Consider the following 21,162-nt stretch of genomic DNA (forward strand, 5'->3'; position numbering starts at 1 on the left):
CCGAGTTTTAGGTGTAGCCAGCCTGCTGATCCCTCCTGGGTGCCCCCGTGGCCAACCATGACCAGCAGGGGATGCTCACCTCTGTGTACCTGACAACCTGCAACTGTGCTCTAGGGCTCCAGCTTCAGCCCCTCTGGCCTGGGCTCTGGCTGGACCTGCCCCACAGCCTCCTCTCTCTTCAGGTGCCTCCGGACCCTTTTCCACCTTGAAGGCTGTTAGTAAAACAATATAGTATAATCTGGTGTATGTAAGCGAAGGGGAGAGATTAGGTAAAATGTCTTCATGAATCATTTCTATTCCAGACAGCAGTGAAAAAAGACCTTGGAAACAGCACAGAAAAAAGGACTATGGAGTTTGACTGCTATAGAGAGCCCTTTATGAAGTGTTACCTATAAAATCAAATGATGATTCTTAGCTTTTACACTTGTCATGAAGCTTAAATAAGATAATGCATACAGACTGCCTAGCAGAGTGCTTGCAGTATAGAAAGCATTAAGAAAACGGGGTCTGGTATTGTTGTTGTTGAGGAGGAGACAGTCTTTACACTGCTTTTCTTTCTCACTTTCTGCTTCTCACTACCTGCATTGCAGGCTTGACCTATTTTTTTGTACCAGGCTCCAGCAAAACTTCTGCAGAGCGAGGCTTGATGCCGAGGGTGCCACACCCGGCTGGACTCCCTGGTATCCTCAGTGTGTGACCAATGAGTAAATCCAGTAGAAAGGAATGAGGCCAGGGAAGGGCATAAGTGGTCTTTAATTCAAGGCAGGGAAGCTCCCAGAGGGTGGCTGGGGCTGAGAGTTAGGAGTGGGTGGAGGAAGGGGGCTTTGGCATCTTCTGTTTAGGTCTCTGAGCTGTGCCTTCTCCACCCTCTCTGGGTCACTCAGTTCTCCTCCATGTGCTTGATATAGTCCTGGACCCACTTGTCCCTGGGGTTGGTGCAGATGGAATGGCCCCTTTTGGTGATGAAGCTGTGGAGCAAGAGGGAGAAGGATCACAAACCGAGGGGCCCAGTGGCCGGAAGAGAGAGCCCATCCTCCCTGCCTCCTAAATTCCCCACCTGACCTAGACTGCTTCTCCTTTCTTCGGTAGAGGCCGCTTAGAGCCTGTCTCCTCTCTAAGACATGCTCTTCGGTCCCTAGGACCCCTAGACCCATCTAGTCTCTGTGTCCCCCCGAGGAAGTGCCCTCTTGCCTTCTTCTCCCTTTTCCGTCACCTTCCCCCATCCATAGGGTCAGCTTCCCCATGGCTCCTGCAGGCTCCAGCCAGAAAGCACCCAGGTTGCCCCTCAGCTGTGTCTCCCCGTGCAGTCACACCTGGGAGGTACACTGGGGGTCCCCATTCCATGACCACTCCCTGCCTCCCTCGAGGAGGCCCTGCTGGCTTCCTCTCCTCACAGTGTGATGTGTGTGTGCCACCTACACAATTCCGGGCTTGGAACACTGGCTGTTGGTCTCATAATAATCCATAATCCGCTGACGTGGGATCTTGTGGGTAGTGTAGGTAAGGCAGCACTCTGACGGTGGTGAGGTCCCCCTGAGGAGACAGCATCGGATGCTGAGGAGGGGTCCTTTGTTAAAGGCCATACCATTGGCTGATCCTACAAGCCTAGGGCATGGAGGAGGGAAGGAAGGAGGAGACAGCCCGGCAGAACTTGGAGGGGGGAGTAGGCTTTCCTCATCTTCTCTTCTCCTTCTCCGTAGTACTCCCGGGCTCCTCTTTTCCTCCTCCCTCATCAGTAATCACCCTCCCTCCTTTTCTTCAATCCCTCTTGGAAAGACTGGCAGATGACTTTCAACTCCAGGATTGAAGAGCAGCACAGCACACTCAGATCTTCTCACACCATCTCTGGGGGCCGACTGGCAGAGAAGGCTAGGGACTTGGCCAATATCGTGCAGCCTTCATGCCTTGTTTGGGAAAGGTGCTCCAATAGGAGGAATATTTGGAAGAAATCCCAATATGGATTTGGAGACATGTCATTTGGGAATTCAGACCCACCCCTCCTAATGCTCCACCCTGCCCATGTCTCCACTCAACCAACAACCTGCAGAGAGAGCAGGATGCCCACAGCAAGCCCCAAGGACAATGGCCACAGAGTTAGGACACCCAAATCCTAACCTAACCTTGCCTGTGCTTCCTTTGTACTGTGGCCATTTTACTTTTCCCCGTTCCCTCCTCTGTAAATGAGGCCCTTGGAATGGATCAGTGGTTTTTACACTGAGCTCCCTGGAGCTCTGGAGGCCTCAGGGACTATTGTGGAGGTCCCGGTGCATTTAAGAGTGGTGTCTTGTGCCCTACTCAACCCATTTTTTTGTTTGTTTGTTTGTTTTACATATTGGGCCTCTGTGGAAGATTTTGCTTGAAGAAAAGGTTTTGTGGTCTAAAAAGTTTTAAAAATCACCGGATTAGGTGATTTTTCATCTATTTTCTGATTGAGAAGTTTCATGGCTCTTATAGTAGAAGCAAGGAGGTGACAGCAGTCACCCCAAGCTTGAATTATAGAGGTAGCAGGAAGGACATTGCAGGCCAAGAGCCCTGTACAAACAGGCGCATGTTGTGGTTATGGAGTGGAGAAATCAGGTGTGTGCATGTTATGTGACCCTGCTGAATGGAAACTTGGGTGTGCATCGCAATGGCCTCAGAGGTCACTGAGGGTGGCCAGATGCCTGGGTGGAAAGGGCTGGTCCTGTTTTCCAGCTCCATTCCAGGCAGCATCCTCACTATCCAAAGAACGGCCTAAGGGGCCCCTGTTTCCTGAGACCCACTCAGAGCTCCTATACTCTCCCACCTTGTTCCTCTGAGCTGAAAAATGACATCGGAGCGGGCAAGTCACACTGTGCACATACCCACCAACTTTAGCTGTATTTTAACAACCTTCTGTTTCCCCCCAGTTTCTGAAAAGAAGAGTAGGTAAAATGGAAGAGTGATAAATAGTTTTGGTTGTCTCTAAAGGCAGCTTATTCTAAGAAATCAGCTGAGAAAAGGGGGCCTAGGAGGGACCCCGCACTGTCGTGTTTCCCCCCAGCCCATACCCAAGCAATGCTGCACTCACTGGGCATAGGTGACGCTGGAAGCAGCTGGGCCCAAACCTCAGGAGGCCAATAGAAAAATGCCCTTGAGAGGCTCAAGACACTGCTCCTAATCTCCCTGAGGAAATATCCCCCACATGGGGTGGGCCACTCTTGCTTAGTGGCAAAGACAGAGAAATTGAGGGAGAGGCAGGCTGGCCTCATTCCATGTCCTTGAGGGCAAGGGGGGACTGGTCCTGGGGGGCAGTGATAAGAGATCAAGGCCACATGAGGCCTGGAGATTCAGGATCTGTTTATCTGGAGACTAGAGGGCATTTGGGGTAGTGGAATGAGGCCTGGAGTCTCCCAAGTCGGGTCTCATTGGTCAAGGCTGGGAGATCCTAACTTAAACTCTTAAGCAGAACCTACAGTCCTAAGTCTCATCTCCATCCTGCTCACCACACCATGGAGTGAAGTACTGTGGTACTCAGTAGATAATTCATTTATATAATGGTTGCTATACACACAATTTCAAGAAGATACCAGCCCTCCTTTTCGAGTCTCTTTTCCTGGTCTCCCCCTGAGCCCAACCTCACTCCTGCTTATTTCCTTGCAGGGACTAGGTTGGAAGGAAGACAAGGCATTGCACTCACGAGAGGAGGATTCAGTCTTGGTCCCTAGGGCGATGGTGATGAGCAGGAAGAAGGAAATGGCAACCAAGGAGACCTTCATGCTGTGGGAAGCTGTTGCAGGAGGAGAGCTGGCTTGGTGGGGGCTTCTGAGGCTCCTGCAGTGAGGAATTGTTGAGAAATGATCATTGAGGCCAAATAGTTTTTAAAGTAAGGGAGCTGAGATTTGGAAGGGAAGTAGGAAAGCAGTGATGCCTCAGAGGTGTCATATCCTGTATATTTGTTGACAGTGGTGTGAAGGAAGCAGGGAGAGCCCAGGTTTAAGGGAGGAAATGGTCTTCTATCCCCAGTGGGAAGAAGTTCAACTCTTTTGATGTAAGCCTTTCCCTAGGCATGAACATGAGCACAGGGCTGGGGGCACTGTCTCCAACTTAGCAAAAGATCTCTAGGCTGGATGTGTCCCATATCTAATTGCATCTCAGGCCTTAGAACAGGCCACGTGGGACCTGGAGACTCAGGATCTGTTCATCTAGAGACTAGAGGGTGTTTAGGGGTAGTGGAATGAGTCCTGGACTCCTCCGAGTCCGGTCTCATTGGTCAAGACTGGGAAATCCTAACTTAAACTCATAAGCAGAACCTGCAGTTCTTAGTCTCATCTCCACCCTGGTCACCACACCATGGGATGCGGAAGTGCTGTGGTGCTCGGTAGATAATTCATTTACGTAACAGTTGCTATACACACAAGCCACTGTCCCAGACGCTTTATGAATATTCGCCTATTTAACCTTTAGAATAGCAGTTGAGGAAACCGGTTCAGAATCAAAGCCCAAGCTTTTGACAATTGGTAAATGGAACTGGGGTTCAGACTCAGGTGGTTTGGCTTCCAAGTCTGTATTTTTATCCATTATGCCATAAAGAAACATGAGACTCCCAACGGAGCTCTGCAAAAGTTTATGGGTTCTCTATAAAGCCTTTAGTCTTAGTCCTTTCTGAGATCAGATAGTGGATCTCTTTGGGACCTTCTCCTGGTTTCTCTGACTTTCGCTACAGAGAAGCTTGGTGGGAACCTTAGGAAATGTCTAATTCAGGGATAGCTAGTAGATTTCGTTGATTAGTGGGGGAATGGCACTGGAGCTCTGTGCTGGAAATGATTCTGAGGCCATGTCCAGGCACATTGGGAAGATTGCTGTGACCGACGTGCAGTTTCTGTTGCAGTGCAGCTTGCATGCTCTATATTTGCCATTTGATTCGTCTAAACTGGACTTTTACTGAATGGAAGGTGGGAATCAAAAAGGGCCAGTGACTTGCTCATGTTCACACAGCGATTTGGATGCAGGACAAATCTCATCTCTGCAGGCTTTCAACTTAGTGCCCTCACCATGCTGTTCTTGGGGGCACATCCCCCATTCTGCTTGTTGATGTGGTTAGATGGCTATTTAATCTCCTCTCCTTATCTGAATCATCAGGGTGGAGAATATCTATTGTTTACCTTTGCCCATTCACACAGAATCTAGTGTATACCAGGTGCTTTATGAATATATATTTTAAAAGAAGGATGAATAAACAAATTAAGCCAGGTCTACGTATGTGCATCTTATAGGAAATGGCTGAAATCTCATGGTTAGTTGTGGAGACAGTCATTGATTAGATATTTTCTATATATATTTTTTTTTTTTTTTGAGACGGAGTCTCGCTCTGTCGCCCAGGCTGGAGTGCAGTGGCCGGATCTCAGCTCACTGCAAGCTCCGCCTCCCAGGTTTACGCCATTCTCCTGCCTCAGCCTCCCGAGTAGCTGGGACTACAGGCGCCCGCCACCTCGCCCGGCTAGATTTTTGATTTTTTTTAGTAGAGACGGGGTTTCACCGTCTTAGCCAGGATGGTCTCGATCTCCTGACCTCGTGATCCACCCGTCTCAGCCTCCCAAAGTGCGGGGATTACAGGCTTGAGCCACCGCACCTGGCCAGAAATTTTCTATATTTCTTATCATCAATAACAACATTATGTAAACCCTTCAAGTTAAATGATAACAGTTGTTATTAGGAACAATCTCAGGAAGCAAGTTGTTTATGGGAAGAGTGAGTCGGAAAGAAATAATGTTTACTTCTTGTTTTTGTGGAGACTAGCTAACCTGCCGTGTTATTTCTAGGAGCCTTACAGGAAGTTCCTGTACTCTTCCAGCAAGTATTGAGTTCCTACCTACATTAGTCTGTATATGCCAACTGCTATCATAAACAATCCATCAGACTAATTAAATAAAAGTTTATTTCTTGCTCATGTTACAGTCCAGTGTGGGTCAGTAGAGGGATGATGGTGTGTGTGTTGAGATCTTCCATGTACTCATTCAGGAACCAGGCCTGTTTCTATCTTGGATGCCACTGTTTTCAGCACAAGGCCTCCAAGCTTGATACAAAAAGGGAGAGGCAGAGGAGGATTGGGAGATTTTTGTGGATCAGTTCTGAAAATGGTACAAATTACTTTCACCCACATGCCATGGCCAGCATCAAGTAACCTGGCTCCAACATAATGACAAAGGGATGGAAAATATACATCAGCTGTATGCCCAGGAAGAAAAAGGAATAGGTTTTGTGATCACATCACTTCTTTGACACAGTGTCATATGCCAAGTCCTGGGCTAGGCTTGGAGGGAGGGAATGAAGATGACCGTGATCCCAGAAGTCTCAGAACTCAAAGAGGGACTAAAAAAAAGTAAAGGAGAATTGCAATACAACCAGATGAATGAAATTTGGTAGCAACATAATTAGAGACCTTAAATGTCCTCCCGTTGCCCCCTGTTGAATATGAAGAGCCTATTTTAAAAATATTTTTAAAATGTTTTTCAAAGCAACACATATATATATTGATTTAAAAAACTGAATAGTATAGGAAGGATCTGTAGGACATAAACCTTCTGAGTTCATGCTTGTCTGAAGAGGTCATTATTTAGCCCTCATACTTGATTGATATTTTTATTGTGTATAGAATTCTACAATGGTATATAAAAACATGTTTCTTTTTTTTTTTTTTGGAGACGGAATCTCGCTGTGTCGCCCAGGCTGGAGGGCAGTGGCGCAATCTTGGCTCACTGCAAGCTCCGCCTCCCAGGTTCACGCCATTCTCCTGCCTCAACCTCCTGAGTAGCTGGGACTACAGGCGCCTGCCACCACGCCTGGCTAATTTTTTTGTATTTTTAGTAGAGACGGGGTTTCACCATGTTAGCCAGGATGGTCTCGATCTCCTGACCTCGTGATCTGCCTACCTTGGACTCCCAAAGTGCTGGGATTACAGGCTTGAGCCACTGCGCCCGGCCAAAAATATGTTTCTTCTGAAACTTTCATTTGTGGTGAGCTGGTGTTTCCCCTTTCTAGAAAGTTCTAGGGTTTATTCTTTACTCTTGTTTTCTTACTTTTTGGCACAAATAGATGTTCCAGAATAATTTTGTACTTTCCTTGGCCCAGCTCTGGAATTAGCCATTTCTTCCATGAGTCTCAGTTTCTTTTACTAAAAAATGATTTTGAGAAACCAAAATCTGAGTGCTTGTTGTGTTCATTGCTATGAGAATGGCATCACTTTTAGGTCTGGGCTTTCAGTGGCTAGAACTTGGAAATATATGTAAGCATATATGTATAAGTATGTACTTAAATGTATGTCTATTTCAGGTATATCTATTTCATATATTATTAGCAATTTCTTTTTTTTTTTTTTTTTGAGATGGAGTCTCACTCTGTTTCCCAGGAGTGAAGTGGTGCAATCTCGGCTCACTGCAATCTCTGCCTCGGGGGTTCAAGTGATCCTCCTGCCTCACCTTCCCGAGTAGCCGGGACTACAGGTGCAGGTCACCATACCTGAGTAATATTTGTATTTTTAGAGACAGGGTTTCGCCATGTTAGTCAGGCTTGTCTTGAACTCCTGACCTTAGGTGATCTACCAGCCTTGGCCTCCCAAAGTGCTGGGATTACAGGTGTGAACCACCGCGCCCAGCCTATTATTAGTAATTTCTCTATCTTCTTTCTAGCTACATGAATAAACAAAAGTTTATACCACTATGTCCAATTCCAAGTCAACACCACAGAGTGATTTCAGTCTTTCCCGTTTCTGTGTTTCCCTCCCTTCTCTAACCATAGGGACTCCTGCTGCCATTAACTCCAATGTATGTACTTATTTGCTGAGTTCCCTGTATGTAACAAGTCTCCTGGCCACACTGGCTGTATTCTGGCCTCTGGTCCCACTGGCCTCAACCATGTGCATCATCTTCTCTGCCCTGGCCCTGGTTGAGCCCTCAGTTGAGGGGATGAGTTATATTACTTTTAAATCTTGTCTCTGGTTCTAAAAAGAATAAAAAGATGGATATTTCTATTTCCTATTTTATGTCTTGATGATTTCTGTGAAGCTCTATTTAGATTTTTTTTTTTCTTTGAGATGGAGTTTCGCTTTGTTGCCCAGACTGGAGTGCAGTGGTGTGATCTCGGCTCACCACAACCTCCGCCTTCCATGTTCAAGTGATTCTTCTGCCTCAGCCTCCCGAGTAGTTGGGATTATAGGCACCTGCCACCACACCTGGCTAGTTTTGTATTTTAGTAGAGACGGGGTTTCACCTTATTGGCCAGGCTGGTCTTGAACTCCTGGCTTCCCAAAGTGCTAGGATTACAGGCATGAGCCACCATGCCCAGCTCTCTATTTAGATTTTTAAAATGACTTTTATGCACTTTTTTTTCTAGCTATTTTGTACAATTTCCAATATTTTTCCTTTTTTTTTTTCTTTTTTTCTTTTTTTTTTTTTTTTCTGAGACATGGTCTCACTCTGTCACTCCAGGCTGGAGTACAATGGTGTGATCTCGGCTCACTGCAGCCTTGACCTCCTGGGCTCAAGTGATCCTTCCACCTCAGCCTTCCAAGTAACTGGGACTACAAGTGCACACCACCACACCTGGCTTATTTTTGCATTTTTGCTAGAGAGGAGGTTTTTGCCATGTTGGCCAGGCTAGTCTCAAACTCCTGGCCTCAGGGGACCTGCCCACTTAGGCCTCCAAAAGTACTAGGATTATAGGCATGAGCCATTGAGCCCAGCTCTAGATTTTTACCTTTAAAAATTCCAAATTGATGATCAGACTAGCCATGTTTAAAACTTTTTCCAATTTTCGATTTCTTTTATAATTAAACAGCTTTGATGAGCTTCATCATAAAAACAAATCAAATATTAACACAAGTGAAGAGCTGGCCCATTTTGTTACACATCCTTGAAAAGACAATGAAGATGCATTTTTCAACTCTTTTATTTTTTGATTACTAAAGAAATATGTGCTTTTTAGAATACTGCAAACACTGGTGAAGTTACAAAGTCCTCTTCAAATTTCCACTGCATTCTGTAGCATCAGTGTTACCTGGAAACTTGTTAAACATGCTGATTCTTTGGTCCTACCCCTGTCCTACTGAATCAGATTTCTGTGGGTGGGAGCCCACGGTCTGTGTTTTCACAAGCCTTCCTGGTGACTTTTATGCATACTAAAGTTTCAGAAGCCCTATCTATCACACAGCTTTCTAAATGCTGTGTTTCAATATTATGTTGGTCTCTTCAGTCCCTGGCCGGTCCAACTAGGGCCTGGGGAGACTTGAGTCCCAGGCTGGTTGCCTCTAGTATAAATATCCTCCTCTTTTTGCTCCAATGTTGCATAAAAGTTTGGAGACTTAGCAATGAATTAGATATGACTTTTGCACCCAAGCATCATGCTTATTCTTATTTTCAGTATTCTCTATAAACTTTTTTTTTTTTTGGGACAGAGTTTCACTCTGTCACCCAGATTGGAGTGCAGTGGCATGATCTCGGCTCACTGCAAACTCCGCCTTCCGGGTTCAAGCAAGTCTCCTGCCTCAGCCTCCCGAGTAGCGGGATTACAGTTGTGCACCACCATGCCTGGTTAATTTTTGTATTTTCAGTAGAGACGGGGTTTCACCATGTCGGCCAGGCTGATCTTGAACTCCTGACCTCAGGTGATCTGCCCACCATGGCCTCCCAAAGTGCTAGGATTACAGGCGTGAGCCACCATGCCCAGCCCTGGACTGACATCTTCTTGAAGGGCAGTAGTCTACTTTGTTTGGTTTTCATGGTTTTCCTAATGCCTAGCATAATGCATAACCTAAAGTAACCACTTAATAATAATCTTTTTGAGTGGCAATAAATATGCTTCAAGATTCCAGAGAAATGGAGGTGGGTCCTTCTGGCTGGGATGAAGGGGAAAGGTTTTATGGTAGCATCTAATCTAAGCCGTTGAGTTTGGGTTGAGTTTTGCCGGGCAGAGTTGAGAGGAGGGCATGCCTGGCAGAGGGTACCACACAAAGCAAGGAAGTAAAAAAGAACATGCTATTTCTGAGGAACTGTGAGAGCAGAGTGTGTATTATGCAATTAACCTGCACATAATATGTTTTTTTTGTCCCCTCCAAGACCTCAAAGACCTTCTGTGAGTGGCTAGATGCTTGGTTAGAATGGAAAATCTTGGGCTGGGTCTGGTGGGTGGCTCATGCCTATAATCCCAGAACTTTGGGAGGCTGAGGCAGGCAGATCATTTGAGGTCAGGAGTTTGAGACCAGCCCAGCCAGCATGGAAAAACCCTGTCTCTACTAAAAATACAAAAATCTGCTGGGCGTGGGGGTGGATCCCTGTAATCCCAGCTACTCAGGAGGCTGAGGCAGGAGAATCGTTTGAACCCAGGAGGTGGAGGTTGCAGTGAGCCGAGATTGCGCCCCTGCACTCCAGCCTGCGTGACAGAGGAGAAAAAAGGAAAGTCTTGGTTTTTATCCCTCATTTCTGTTGAGTTGCCATTGTCATGACCCAGCACCTTCATAAGTGACCCTTTGGCATCCACACTGCCCAGATGCTCTCCCTCCTCATTTCATCCTTCTAAGCTAAAAACTTGACCTGTCAGAGAGAAACCAGTGAAACCACATGAATCCTACTTAAGTCTAGGACCATTTAAATTTTCTAAGACTCTGAGACAAAATCTCCATGGAGAATCCAGAAGCTTCTGAATTGCCATCCCCTAGTCATATATTTAGGTACCAGTGAACTGCTTTCAACTCAAAGCTTCTGAATTCAACAGCATTCAGTGGAGCAGTGAGAGCAACATAAAAGATCATAACTGGATCAAAATGTATGCCAGAGGCCAGATGTGGTGGCTCACATCTGTAATCCCAACACTTTGGGAGGCCGAGGCAGGAGGATTACTTGAGCCCAGGAGTTCAAGACCAGCCTGGGCAACAAGTGAGACTGTGTCTCTACAAAAAATAAACAAAATTAGCTGGGTGTGGGGTAGCACACGCCTGTAGTCCCAGCTACTCAAGGGGCTGAGTTGGGAGAATCAATTGAACCCAGGAGGTTGAGTAAAGGTGAGTGAGCCAAGACTGTGCCACTGCACTCCGGACTGGGTGACAGAGTAAGACCCTGTCTCAATAAACAAAACGAACAAACGAAGTAAGCTAGAACTCTGAGCATCTGTGTTTGTCTTTTTCGTCTCTGTAAATCCTGTAGAAATGACAGAAGAAATATAAAAATAAATAGAATTCATAGTAGCAGTAAGGAGTCAGAAAAGATGACATTGGTCTACCATAAAGTGAGACATTTCTGCTCTATATAAAGAACATGGGGTCGGGCGTGTTGGCTCACACCTGTAATCCCAGCGCTTTGGGAGGCCGAGGCATGTAGATCACTTGAGGTCGGGAGTTTGAGACCAGCCTGGCCAACATGGTGAAACCCTGTCTCTATAAAAACTACAAAAATTAACTGGGTGTGGTGGCAGGCACCTGTAATCCCAGCTACTCAGGAGGCTGAGGTGGGAGAATTGCTTGAACTTGAGAGGTGGAGGTTACAGTGAACCGAGATCACACCACTACACTTCAGCCTGGGCAACAGAGCAAGACTCCATCTCAAAAAAAAAAAAAAAAGAGAGAGAAAAAAAAGAACATGAGTCAGCTTGATGGCAGATCACAAGGAGGCTGAAAAAAACACATATCCTCATATAGGTGAAGGAGAAGATCATAGACAAAAGAGGATTTTCCCAGCAGAATACTGGATAATGTGACGATCAGAGTCAGTGGGTACTGGGAGAAGACATTCGGGTTCAGTGAATACGCCATGACCTTGCTAGTTCCCATTCAGGATAGTCAGGTAGGGCATTTGCTCCAGGATAAAGCTACAAGCACAGTTCTCAAAATAAAAAGGGATATTTGCTGTGGGAACCTCTTGGAGAGGACAGTGGGCCAGAGAGAGAATTGGACAGTCCCCTGGATAACTTCTGGTCAAGGACAAGAAAACCTACCCCCATCCCTATCCCCTTACTCTGTCTGCCAGACATTAAGCTGACAACCTCACCAATGATAAGAAAATTCTAAAGCCTCTGCCAAAAGGCTCCTGGAACTGATAAACAACTTCAGTAAAGCTTCAGGATACAAAATCAATGTGCAAAAACCAGTAGCATTTTTATATACCAATAACATTCAAACTGAGTGCCAAATCAAGAATGCAATCTCATTTACAATAGCCATGCGTGCACACACACACACACACACACACACACGTAACCAAGGAGGTGAAAGATCTCTACAATGAAAATTACAAAACACTGCTGAAAGAAATCATATATGACATGAACAAATGGAAAAACATTCCATGCTCATGGACTGGAAGAATCAATATCATTATAATGACCATATTGTCCAGGCAATCTCCAGATTCAATGCTGTTTCTCTCAAACCACCAATGTCATTTTTCATAGAACTAGAAAAACTATTCTAAAATTCATATGGAACCAATAAAAAGAGCCCAAATAGCCAAATCAATCCTAAACAAAAAGAGCAAACCTAGAGGCATCATATTACCAGACTTCAAAGTATACTATGAGGCTACAGTAAACAAAACAGCATGGTATTGGTACAAAAACAGATTCATAGACCAGTAGAACAGAATAGAAAATCCAGAAATAAAGATGCACACCTACAGTCATCTGATCTTTGACAGAGTCAACAAAAATAAGCAAAGGGGTAAGGATTTCCCTGTTCAGTAAATGGTACTGGGATAGCTGGCTAGCCATGTGCATAAGAATGAAACTAGATCCCTATTTTTCATCTTATACACAAAATAACTCAAGATGGATTCAAAATTCAAATATAAGACCTCGAACTATAAGAATCTTAGAAGAAAACCTAGGAAACACCATTCTGGACATTGGCCTTGGCAAATAAATTATGACTAAATCCCCAAAAGCAATTGCAATAAAAACAAAAATTGACAAGTGCTCAATTAAACTCAAGAGCTTGTATACAGCAAAAGAAACTCATCAACAGAGTAAACAGAAAACTTACAGAATGGGAAAAAATATTTGCAAACTATGCGTCCAACAAAGGTCTAATATCCAGAATCTATAAGTGCCTTAAACAATTGAACAGCCAAAAACAAATAACTCCACTAAAAAATGGGCAAAAGACATGAACATACATTCCTCAAAAGAAGACATATACGCAGGCAACAAACACATGAAAAAATGCTCAACATCACTAATCATCAGAGAAATGCAAATCAAACCCAAAATGAGTTACTGTCTCATACCAGTCAGAATAGCTATTAGTAAAAAGTCAAAAAAATAACATGTCGATGAGGCTGCAGAGAAAAAGGGAACAGATATACACTGTTGGTGGGAATGTAAATTAGTTCAGCCACTGTGAAAAGCAGTTTGGTGATTTCTTAAATAACTTAAAACCAAACTACCATTCAACCCAGCAATCCCATTACTGGGTATATATTAATATAAATAATTGTACAAAAAAAGACACATGCCCTCGTATGTTCATCAGAGCACTATTCACAGTAGCAAAGACATGGAATCAACCTAAGTACCCATCAATGTGGATTGGATACAAAAATGTGGTACAGATACACCATGAGACACTTCCTAGGTAGCCATAAAAAGAATGAAATCATGTCCTTTGGAGCAACATGGATAAAGTTGGAGGCCATTATCTTAACTGAATTAATGCAGGAACAGAAAACCAAATGCTGCATGTTTTCACTTGCAAGTGGGAGCTAAACATTGGTTACACTTGGACATTAAGATGGCAACAATAGACACTGGGGACTACTAGAGGAGGGAGGGAGGGAAGGGGGCAAGGGTTGAAAAACTATTGGATACTGTGCTCAGTACCTGGGTGATGGGATTAATTGTACCCCAGACTTCATGCAATATACCCAGGCAACAAACCTGCACATATAGCCCCTGAATCCAAAATAAAAGTTGAAATTATAAAAATAAAGAAAATAGAAAAAGAAAAAAATTCTAAAAATTCCCAGAGGGTCTAAAATTTTTTTTTTCTTACTAAGGAATAAGAAATCAACTGGCTTTGGAATTTTGGCCCTGTCTGAGATGCTAGAAGACAATTGAAGAATGTCTACATTGTTCTGAGAGAAAATTATTTTCAACATCAACCTTCATATTCAGTTGAACCATTTTCAAACATTAAGAACAAAGTTTTTAGACCTTCAAAGTCCCAGAAAGTTTATTGTTCATATCAGTTGGAGTTTCTTGTTGGAAAGCAATAGAAACTGACTCTGGTTGATTAAGCAAAAAGGACTTTACTGAAAAGATTTTGGGTAGTGTCAGGAAGACTTGGAAACTAGGTTAAGGCTGAGCGCAGTGGTTCATGCCTGTAATCCCAGTACTTTGGGAGGCCAAGGTGGGTGGATCATCTGAGGTTAGGAGTTCAAGACCAGCCTGGCCAACATGGCGAAACCCTGTCTCTACTAAAAATACAGAAATTAGCCGGGTGTGGTGGCGGGCGCCTATAATCCCAGCTACTAGGGAGGCTGAGGTAGGAGAATTGCTTGAACTTGGGAGGCGGAGGTAGAATCCTAGAGAGACCAGCTCCAATGCCACATCCAAAATCATGCCACAAGAGTCAACTGGTGTGAATGCTGCCACTGCTGCTGGGCACTGCAGTTAACATTGCTGACCTCCAGCACTGGTCATGGGGTACGTGTGCTGGCACTGCTGCTTCCAGAATCTGAAAGCTGTTGCCACCACCAGTGTCACCTGGATGGAGTCCTCTCTTTTTCTGCTTCTCTGCAACACTTGTTCCAGGCTCAGATCTCTGGAAGGAAGCATAGATTGGCCAAACCTGAGTTGGGGATGCCTGCCCTGGCACCTATGGAGCAAAGGAGAGTGTTTGCCTTTGTCATCTTTTAAAGCAGAAGGCAGTTCAAGGATATTCTAGCAAAATGAAAAATAAACCATTTTAGGAAGGAAGGAAGAGGAAGAGGAAGTTGTGGGCTACCTGTCATGCTGGAATGAACTCAGGTGTGTAATGAGAAGAAATCCCAGTATGATATTATTATTATTATTATTTTGGCAGGTCTAGAAAGCATTTCTGCAAGTTGGAATAGGAAGTTAGAAGGTCCTTGGAGACTGTCTCGAAGAATGAAGTAGTTACCATGAAACAGATGGTGTAAATATGCAAGTGCAAATATGGGATGATAAGAAACAAAAAGTATTTCTCTTTTGGTTAATAGAAAAATATCAAAAGGAAATCATGGGAAAAAATAAGAATTGTTATGGGATTATAATGGATCAAATGTTAAGTACACTAGAAAATGGTGTGAACTGGGCAAATGATGGAGTAAAAGAAACTTTCTTGAAATTGTAACCAAGCCTTTGAAGATTAGTTATTTCAGTAGAAAGGAGAAGATGAGATATAAAGTGAATTTGTATTTAATCCTGTTGGGACTTAGCAGTTTCTTCAGTTTTATATTAGTTTATTTCCTCTTTAAACTCAAGCAAAGTTAAAAATTGAATACTCTTTATTAGATGCATGACTTTCATTACCAGACACAACAATATATATATTTTTAAAGTAATTCAGGCCAAGAAACTCACAGGAGGTGTTGGAGGTGGGTGGCTGGCCTCTTTTGTCTCTTTATTATTATATTGGTTAGGGCTTCAGCTGTTTCATGCAATTCTGAACTCCCGGACCACTGGGTTTGGCACAGACTTGTCGCCCCTTCTTGGTGAGGAAGCTGGGGAACAAGGGAGAGAAATATTACAAACTTTCTCCCAAGCAGAGGGAGACAGGGGGCCCCATCCTCCCTGCTCCTCAGATTTCCCAGTCAACACAGCTTGGTTTTTCCTTTCTCTGCTGATGGCAGCTCAGGGACAGTGTCCTCTTGAGACCCTCTCAGCCTGTGGGACTCCTTAATGACTCATGGAAGTGTCCTTGGGCAGCCTTGTGCCTGCTTTCTTCTTCCTTCCCTATCTCCTCTCCATTGGGAGTGTCTCATCCCTGATGCCCTGCAGGATCCTTGTAAGGACACAGCTGCCCCATACCTGGCAGGATCCAGAGGGTGGAACCCGATGGACGCCCATCCATTGGGTCCTCCCTGCAAGACGCTGTGGGCTGCTGCTTCCCCAACACATGGTTGATGAGCTTGGCACTTACATGACACCCGGCTTGGAGCACTCGCTGCTTGTTTCAAAATAACTTTTCATGAGTGAACACGGGATGCTTTGTGAGATGTAGGAGATGCAGCAGTCAGTAGCAAGGTGAAAGCCTGCAGCAAGAGAAAGGGTCATTTGAGGGCCAATCTTATTTTTCTCCTCGAAAGCACTGTGGAGGATGAGAAGGCATAAGCCTCGGAAGACATGTTTCCTCCTCCGTGGCCAGCACTTGCTGGCATCTCCCTGCTTCAGACCCTCCCCAGGGTTGTGCGGTGTGTCTGAGGCACAGGGTGGGCCACAGCAGGACCAGGAACATTTCCCCCAGAAGGGGAAGGCATTTGCAGACACTTGCAGGCGTCAGAGAGCACCTTCTTCTCCAAAGGAGCAGGCTCTTGGAGCAGCCAGAGGGGAACAGAGAAGGCATTTATGGAGGGGGTCCCCCTAGCCCATCTTGATCTTCCTTGGAGATGTTTACCACCCTCAGGCCCTCTCATTCTCCTCCTGTTCTGTAAACAGGGACAATGGATTCCATAGTGCAGACCTGCACCTGCCGGCTGCTTTTAAATATATGCTGTATCTGATCACTTACGGCTCAGAACTACTGGATTTTTCAGTGGAAGCTTTGACATGAACTCTGTCTCTGCATCTGGAAGAAACAGGACCGGGAAGGAAATCACTGGACGGCAGCAGTAGGTTTCAGCATCTCCACCCACCCCATTGCTCATCCCCCTCCTGAGGCAGAAAGGCTCTGAAGCTGGACCACCACCACCTGTCTGGGTTCTAGGCCTGCCTCCTGGCCCATTTATTCCTTTAGGGCCCTGAGACTTTTCAGGGACATTTTCAAAATGTAGACATGAAAACTTTGTATTGACTCTGAAATACTAAAAGCAACTGAACCTAACACGGTTCAGTTAATGGAATGTCTACATGATGTGACACAGTCTACAAGTCTTTCTACACATTTCTGGAATTTTTTTTATTATAGGGCTCTGAAAACTGAAAGGTTTTATCAGCACATATGGTGGCACAATATCCCCTTAAGTGAAGTGAGTCTATTATGGTCTTTATTCATCCCAGTTAGCAGAAATATTCATGTGTTTGCTGTAGAAAGATTGCTGTGTTTGATTGAAACAGTCTTCCTTGGCCCCACCAAGGATAAGTACCATCTAGGTATGTATTACTTTTTTTTTTTTTTTTTAATTGAAACAGGGTCTTGTTCTGTCACCCAGGCTGGGGCACAGTGGTATGATCATAACTCACTGCAGCCTCGAGGTCCTGGGCTCAAGGGATCCTCTTGCCTCAGCCTCCTGAGAAGGTGGGATTACAGGTGTGAGCCACAATTCCTAGCCAATAGTTTAACTTTTTGTAGTGATGAGGTCTTGCTATGATGCCCAGGCTGGTCTTGAACTCCTGGGGTCAAGCAATTTTCCTGGCTCAGCCTCCGGAAGTGCTGGGATTATAGGTGAGCCACCATGCCTAGCTTGTATTACCTTTTGAAAACCAGAGAAATTCTGTATTCCAAAATACATCTAGCCTGATAGGATTTTGATAAGGGATGGCATACCTGTATTATGCTAAATAGAAAAATGCGGCCAGGCACGGTGGCTCAAGCCTGTAATCCCAGAACTTTGGGAGGCCAAGGTGGGCGGATCACAAGGTCAGGAGATTGAGACCATCCTGGCTAACATGGTGAAACCCTGTCTCTACTAAAAATACAAAAAATTAGCTGGGCGAGGTGGCGGGCGCCTGTAGTCCCAGCTACTCGGGAGGCTGAGGAAGGAGAACGGCGTGAAAACGGGAGGCGGAGCTTGCAGTGAGCTGAGATGGCGCCACTGCACTTCAGCCTGGGCGACAGAGCGAGACTCTGTCTCAAAAAAAAAAAAGAAAAAAAAAAATCTTTACAGTGGTCAGGCACGATGGCTCACACCTGTAATCCCAACACTTTGGGAGGCCGAGCTGGGAAGATCACCTGAGGCCGGGAGTTCAAGACTAGTCTGGCCAACAAGGCAAAACCCCGTCTCTACTAAAAAAATACAAAAATCAGCCGGGCTTGGTGGCGCGTGCCTTAATCCCAACGACTCCATAGGCTAAGGAAGGATAATCAACCGAACCCGGGAGGCGGAGGTTGCAGTGATCCGAGATCTCACCACTGTACTCCATCCTGGGAGGCAGAGCGAAACCCTGTCTCAAAAAAAAAGAAAAAAAAATCTTGACAGCTCGGGAGAGACTGCCCATTGCAGGGCTAACCAATTCATAGAGATAGCAAAGGGTTTAGACCTTTCATATACAAATCAACAAATCCTGAGCCCATGTGCCCAGCCACCTCCTTTCCTAACTCTCACACACCAAGCCAGTATTTCCACTGTTCTAAGTCATAGTAAGGATGAGTACTAGACAACTAGAGACTATCCCTATATCCCAAAGCCTGAAAGGCTTATTCAGACTACCTAGCCCTAAACCGTATGCTCTGGGCTGCCTTGCTTTCCCCCTGGAAACCCCAATAAAGGTTCTGGCATAGGTCATCCCTTCTCTCCTGATTGTGACTCCTGCCCTGGATGCTTCCCTTGGGGCCCTGTGTGGCACTGTGTACCTCCTTCTCTTGGGAAATGTAAATAATACATTCTTTTTTCAATGTCATTGGCCTCTTTGTGTTGACATTCACTGCCACAAATTAAGATTCCACAGGAACAAATGAGACAGTGATCATGGGTGAGTCACTTACCTAGCTGGTTCCTTTTCCTCTCCCAAATCACAATTTTACACCAGATGGTAGATAGCAGTTCTAGCACTGTAAACTTCTATGATTCTTTTTACAAATTTACAATTTAATTACAGTTCTTTTGTTCTAGCTAAAATATCAGCTAAGAGAAAGAATCAGATAATTTTTGCTGTGAAAAGGGAAATAATTGGCCCCAAATGGGACCAGTCACGTGTATACATTTCCCCCTCCAAAGGTCCAAAGGCTGCAGACAGAGCCAGGTCTACACTCTGCTGGTGGTTTTTAAATAAGTTCCACAACCATGCCTGGGCTGGAGAGGAGTCACAATGTGTCTCTGTCCCAGAGCCTGAGTTACCACGGACCTGGTCGGCTGGGAGAAAGTTCACTGGACTCACCATTTGTAACCTGGGCCTGGGATCCAAGGGCAGCAACAAGCATGAGGCAGGAGAGGACAGCCACGGAGACCTTCATCCTCCTGGAGGGCAGGCAGGGCTGGCCGAGGACTCCTGGGCTCACGGCTTCCTGGCTCCCTGGGATGCCAGCTCTGCCCTTGTATTTACAAGAAGGGGAGGATCCAGGAAGTCCCAGGGCAGAGGTCAGAATGCTCTTCTTTAGCTATATAATAGTTACCAAGCAGTTTCTGAAAAGAGAACAAGGCTGAGAATGCAACAGAAAGTAGAGGACAAAGGTGACTTGAACTGTCCCTGTGGATTTCCCGAACTATCCCAATAGATAGAAATGTTTCAAGGAAGAGTCTTCCTTCCAGGAGATTCATCTAATCCTCTGAGCCTGGGATAGGAGTGGGGAACTATCTTAGACTCTTGGATTCAGGATTGAGATGTGGTGAATGCTATCCTTTTTCCATTTCTAGTTCTATTCCTGTAGTCCCAACCAGGAGGTGTTAGCAGTGGCGAATCCATATCAGTCTGCAGCAGCCTCAATTCTTGCCCCCTCAGAAGAAAGAATCCAACTGGGGGGCATAAGGCAGAGTGAGAGACCGAGACAAGATTTAGAGCAGGAATGAAAGTAAAGAACACTTGGAAAAGTGCCAAGCAGGTGATTTGAGAGATTCAAGTGCCTGGTTTGACCTTTGGATTGCGTTTTTTTTTGTTGTTGTTTTTGCTGGCATTCCGCATGTGCAGTGGTCTGCCAGCACGTGGGAGGGGCTGCATGCACAGTGTGTTTACTGGAGCTGTACACATGCTCACTTGAAGCATTCCTTCTTGACCAGTCAAGTGTTCCTAGATCACATACCAGTTGAACTCTGCCATTTTGCCTCTTAGTGCACATACTTGAGCCTACTTGCCCGACCCCTGAGATCTTATCGGGAAACTGTTGATCACCAGTTTCAGATATTTCTGTCTATAGGGAGACTGCCTTTGCTGGTGCTGGCTTTGACCAATTACTATTTTAGAGAGACAGTGTAACAACTGCCTGACCATCACCTGATGGTTGTTTGACATTCCTGGTGGGGCAGGGGGCTCTCCTGCCCTGCTCATGTCTGAATAACTACCTACTATAACAAAGGGAATTTTTTTTTTTGAGATGGAGTTTTGCTCTTGTTGCCCAGGCTGGAGTGCAGTGGTGCAATCTTGCTCACTGCAAACTCTGCCTTCCGGGTTCAAGCAATTCTCCTGCCTCAGCCTCCCAAGTAGCTGGAATTATAGGCATGTGCCACCACGCTTGGCTAATTTTGTATTTTTAGTAGAGACGAGGATTGTTCACCATGTTAGTCAGGCTGGTCTCGAACTCCTGACCTCAGGTGATCCACCTGCCTTGGCCTCCCAAACAAAGGGACTTCAAAGGTAAGAACCAGTCAAGCTGGCCACCAAAATGGAGAACTGGAAAGTCTCAATATTAGAGGCCAGAAGACCTTCCCAAGCACTGATGATGCCATGTCAAGCACTAACCACCCCATCTTGGACCTTCAAGTGCCTCCAAAGTCGATGATAAAGGGTGGCCTTTAATTCTCTAATCTGCGAACTTGGCTGTGATTTTTCAAACAGAATCTGCCAGTGGCTTCTCATGGACTTCAGTCAACTCCAAAGTTTGTGTGTGAGTGTAGAAAGTCCTTCAGAATAGGGTTCTCCTTATATGCACAACTCCTCTATTTTCTAATATAATGGCATTTAAATGCATATTAAGTTTAAATAGTGATGCACCTATTAATTTAGATTTTATACTTTTTTCTTTTGGAGTGAATTTTTTTTCAGGACCCCAATACTAAATGCCCAATGGATAAATTGACCCTGTGCAATATGAATTCCTAGCAACCCATTAACTCTACTTAGCAGTCACCTCTGCCAGAAAGACTTCTTGGCTCTGGCTCCCACTAGGCTGGG

At 45.1% G+C, this 21,162-nt stretch overlaps 2 protein-coding genes across 7 annotated transcripts; both read right to left on the reverse strand.

Annotated features, from left to right (window-relative positions):
• Positions 1-734: 734 nt before the first annotated feature.
• On the reverse strand, positions 735-3,737 carry CCL14 (C-C motif chemokine ligand 14). The gene is made up of 3 exons (XM_033220404.1): positions 3,655-3,737; positions 1,420-1,533; positions 735-968 (listed from the first exon to the last, which is right to left on the reverse strand). Exons 1-3 carry the CDS (start codon positions 3,735-3,737, stop codon positions 881-883), a joined length of 285 nt encoding a protein of 94 aa, XP_033076295.1. The 3' UTR covers positions 735-880.
• CCL15 (C-C motif chemokine ligand 15) lies at positions 735-19,864 on the reverse strand. Of its 6 annotated transcripts, none has more exons than XR_004439503.1 (6): positions 19,216-19,864; positions 16,691-16,747; positions 16,103-16,214; positions 15,544-15,683; positions 1,420-1,533; positions 735-968 (listed from the first exon to the last, which is right to left on the reverse strand). XR_004439503.1 is itself a non-coding variant. In XM_033220077.1 (4 exons), the coding sequence occupies exons 1-4, from the start codon at positions 19,289-19,291 to the stop codon at positions 15,599-15,601; spliced, it is 330 nt and encodes a 109-aa protein (XP_033075968.1). In that variant the 5' UTR covers positions 19,292-19,864; the 3' UTR covers positions 15,450-15,598. The 6 variants fall into 6 exon arrangements, 1 of the variants encoding a protein (XP_033075968.1); XR_004439530.1 differs by lacking the exon at positions 1,420-1,533 and adding an exon at positions 3,659-3,792; XR_004439516.1 differs by lacking the exon at positions 1,420-1,533.
• Between the last annotated feature and the right edge of the window lie 1,298 nt (positions 19,865-21,162).

This window comes from Trachypithecus francoisi, unplaced genomic scaffold (genome assembly GCF_009764315.1).
Source record: "Trachypithecus francoisi isolate TF-2019V2 unplaced genomic scaffold, Tfra_2.0 Contig00057_ERROPOS647011+, whole genome shotgun sequence".
Classification (NCBI taxonomy): domain Eukaryota; kingdom Metazoa; phylum Chordata; class Mammalia; order Primates; family Cercopithecidae; genus Trachypithecus; species Trachypithecus francoisi.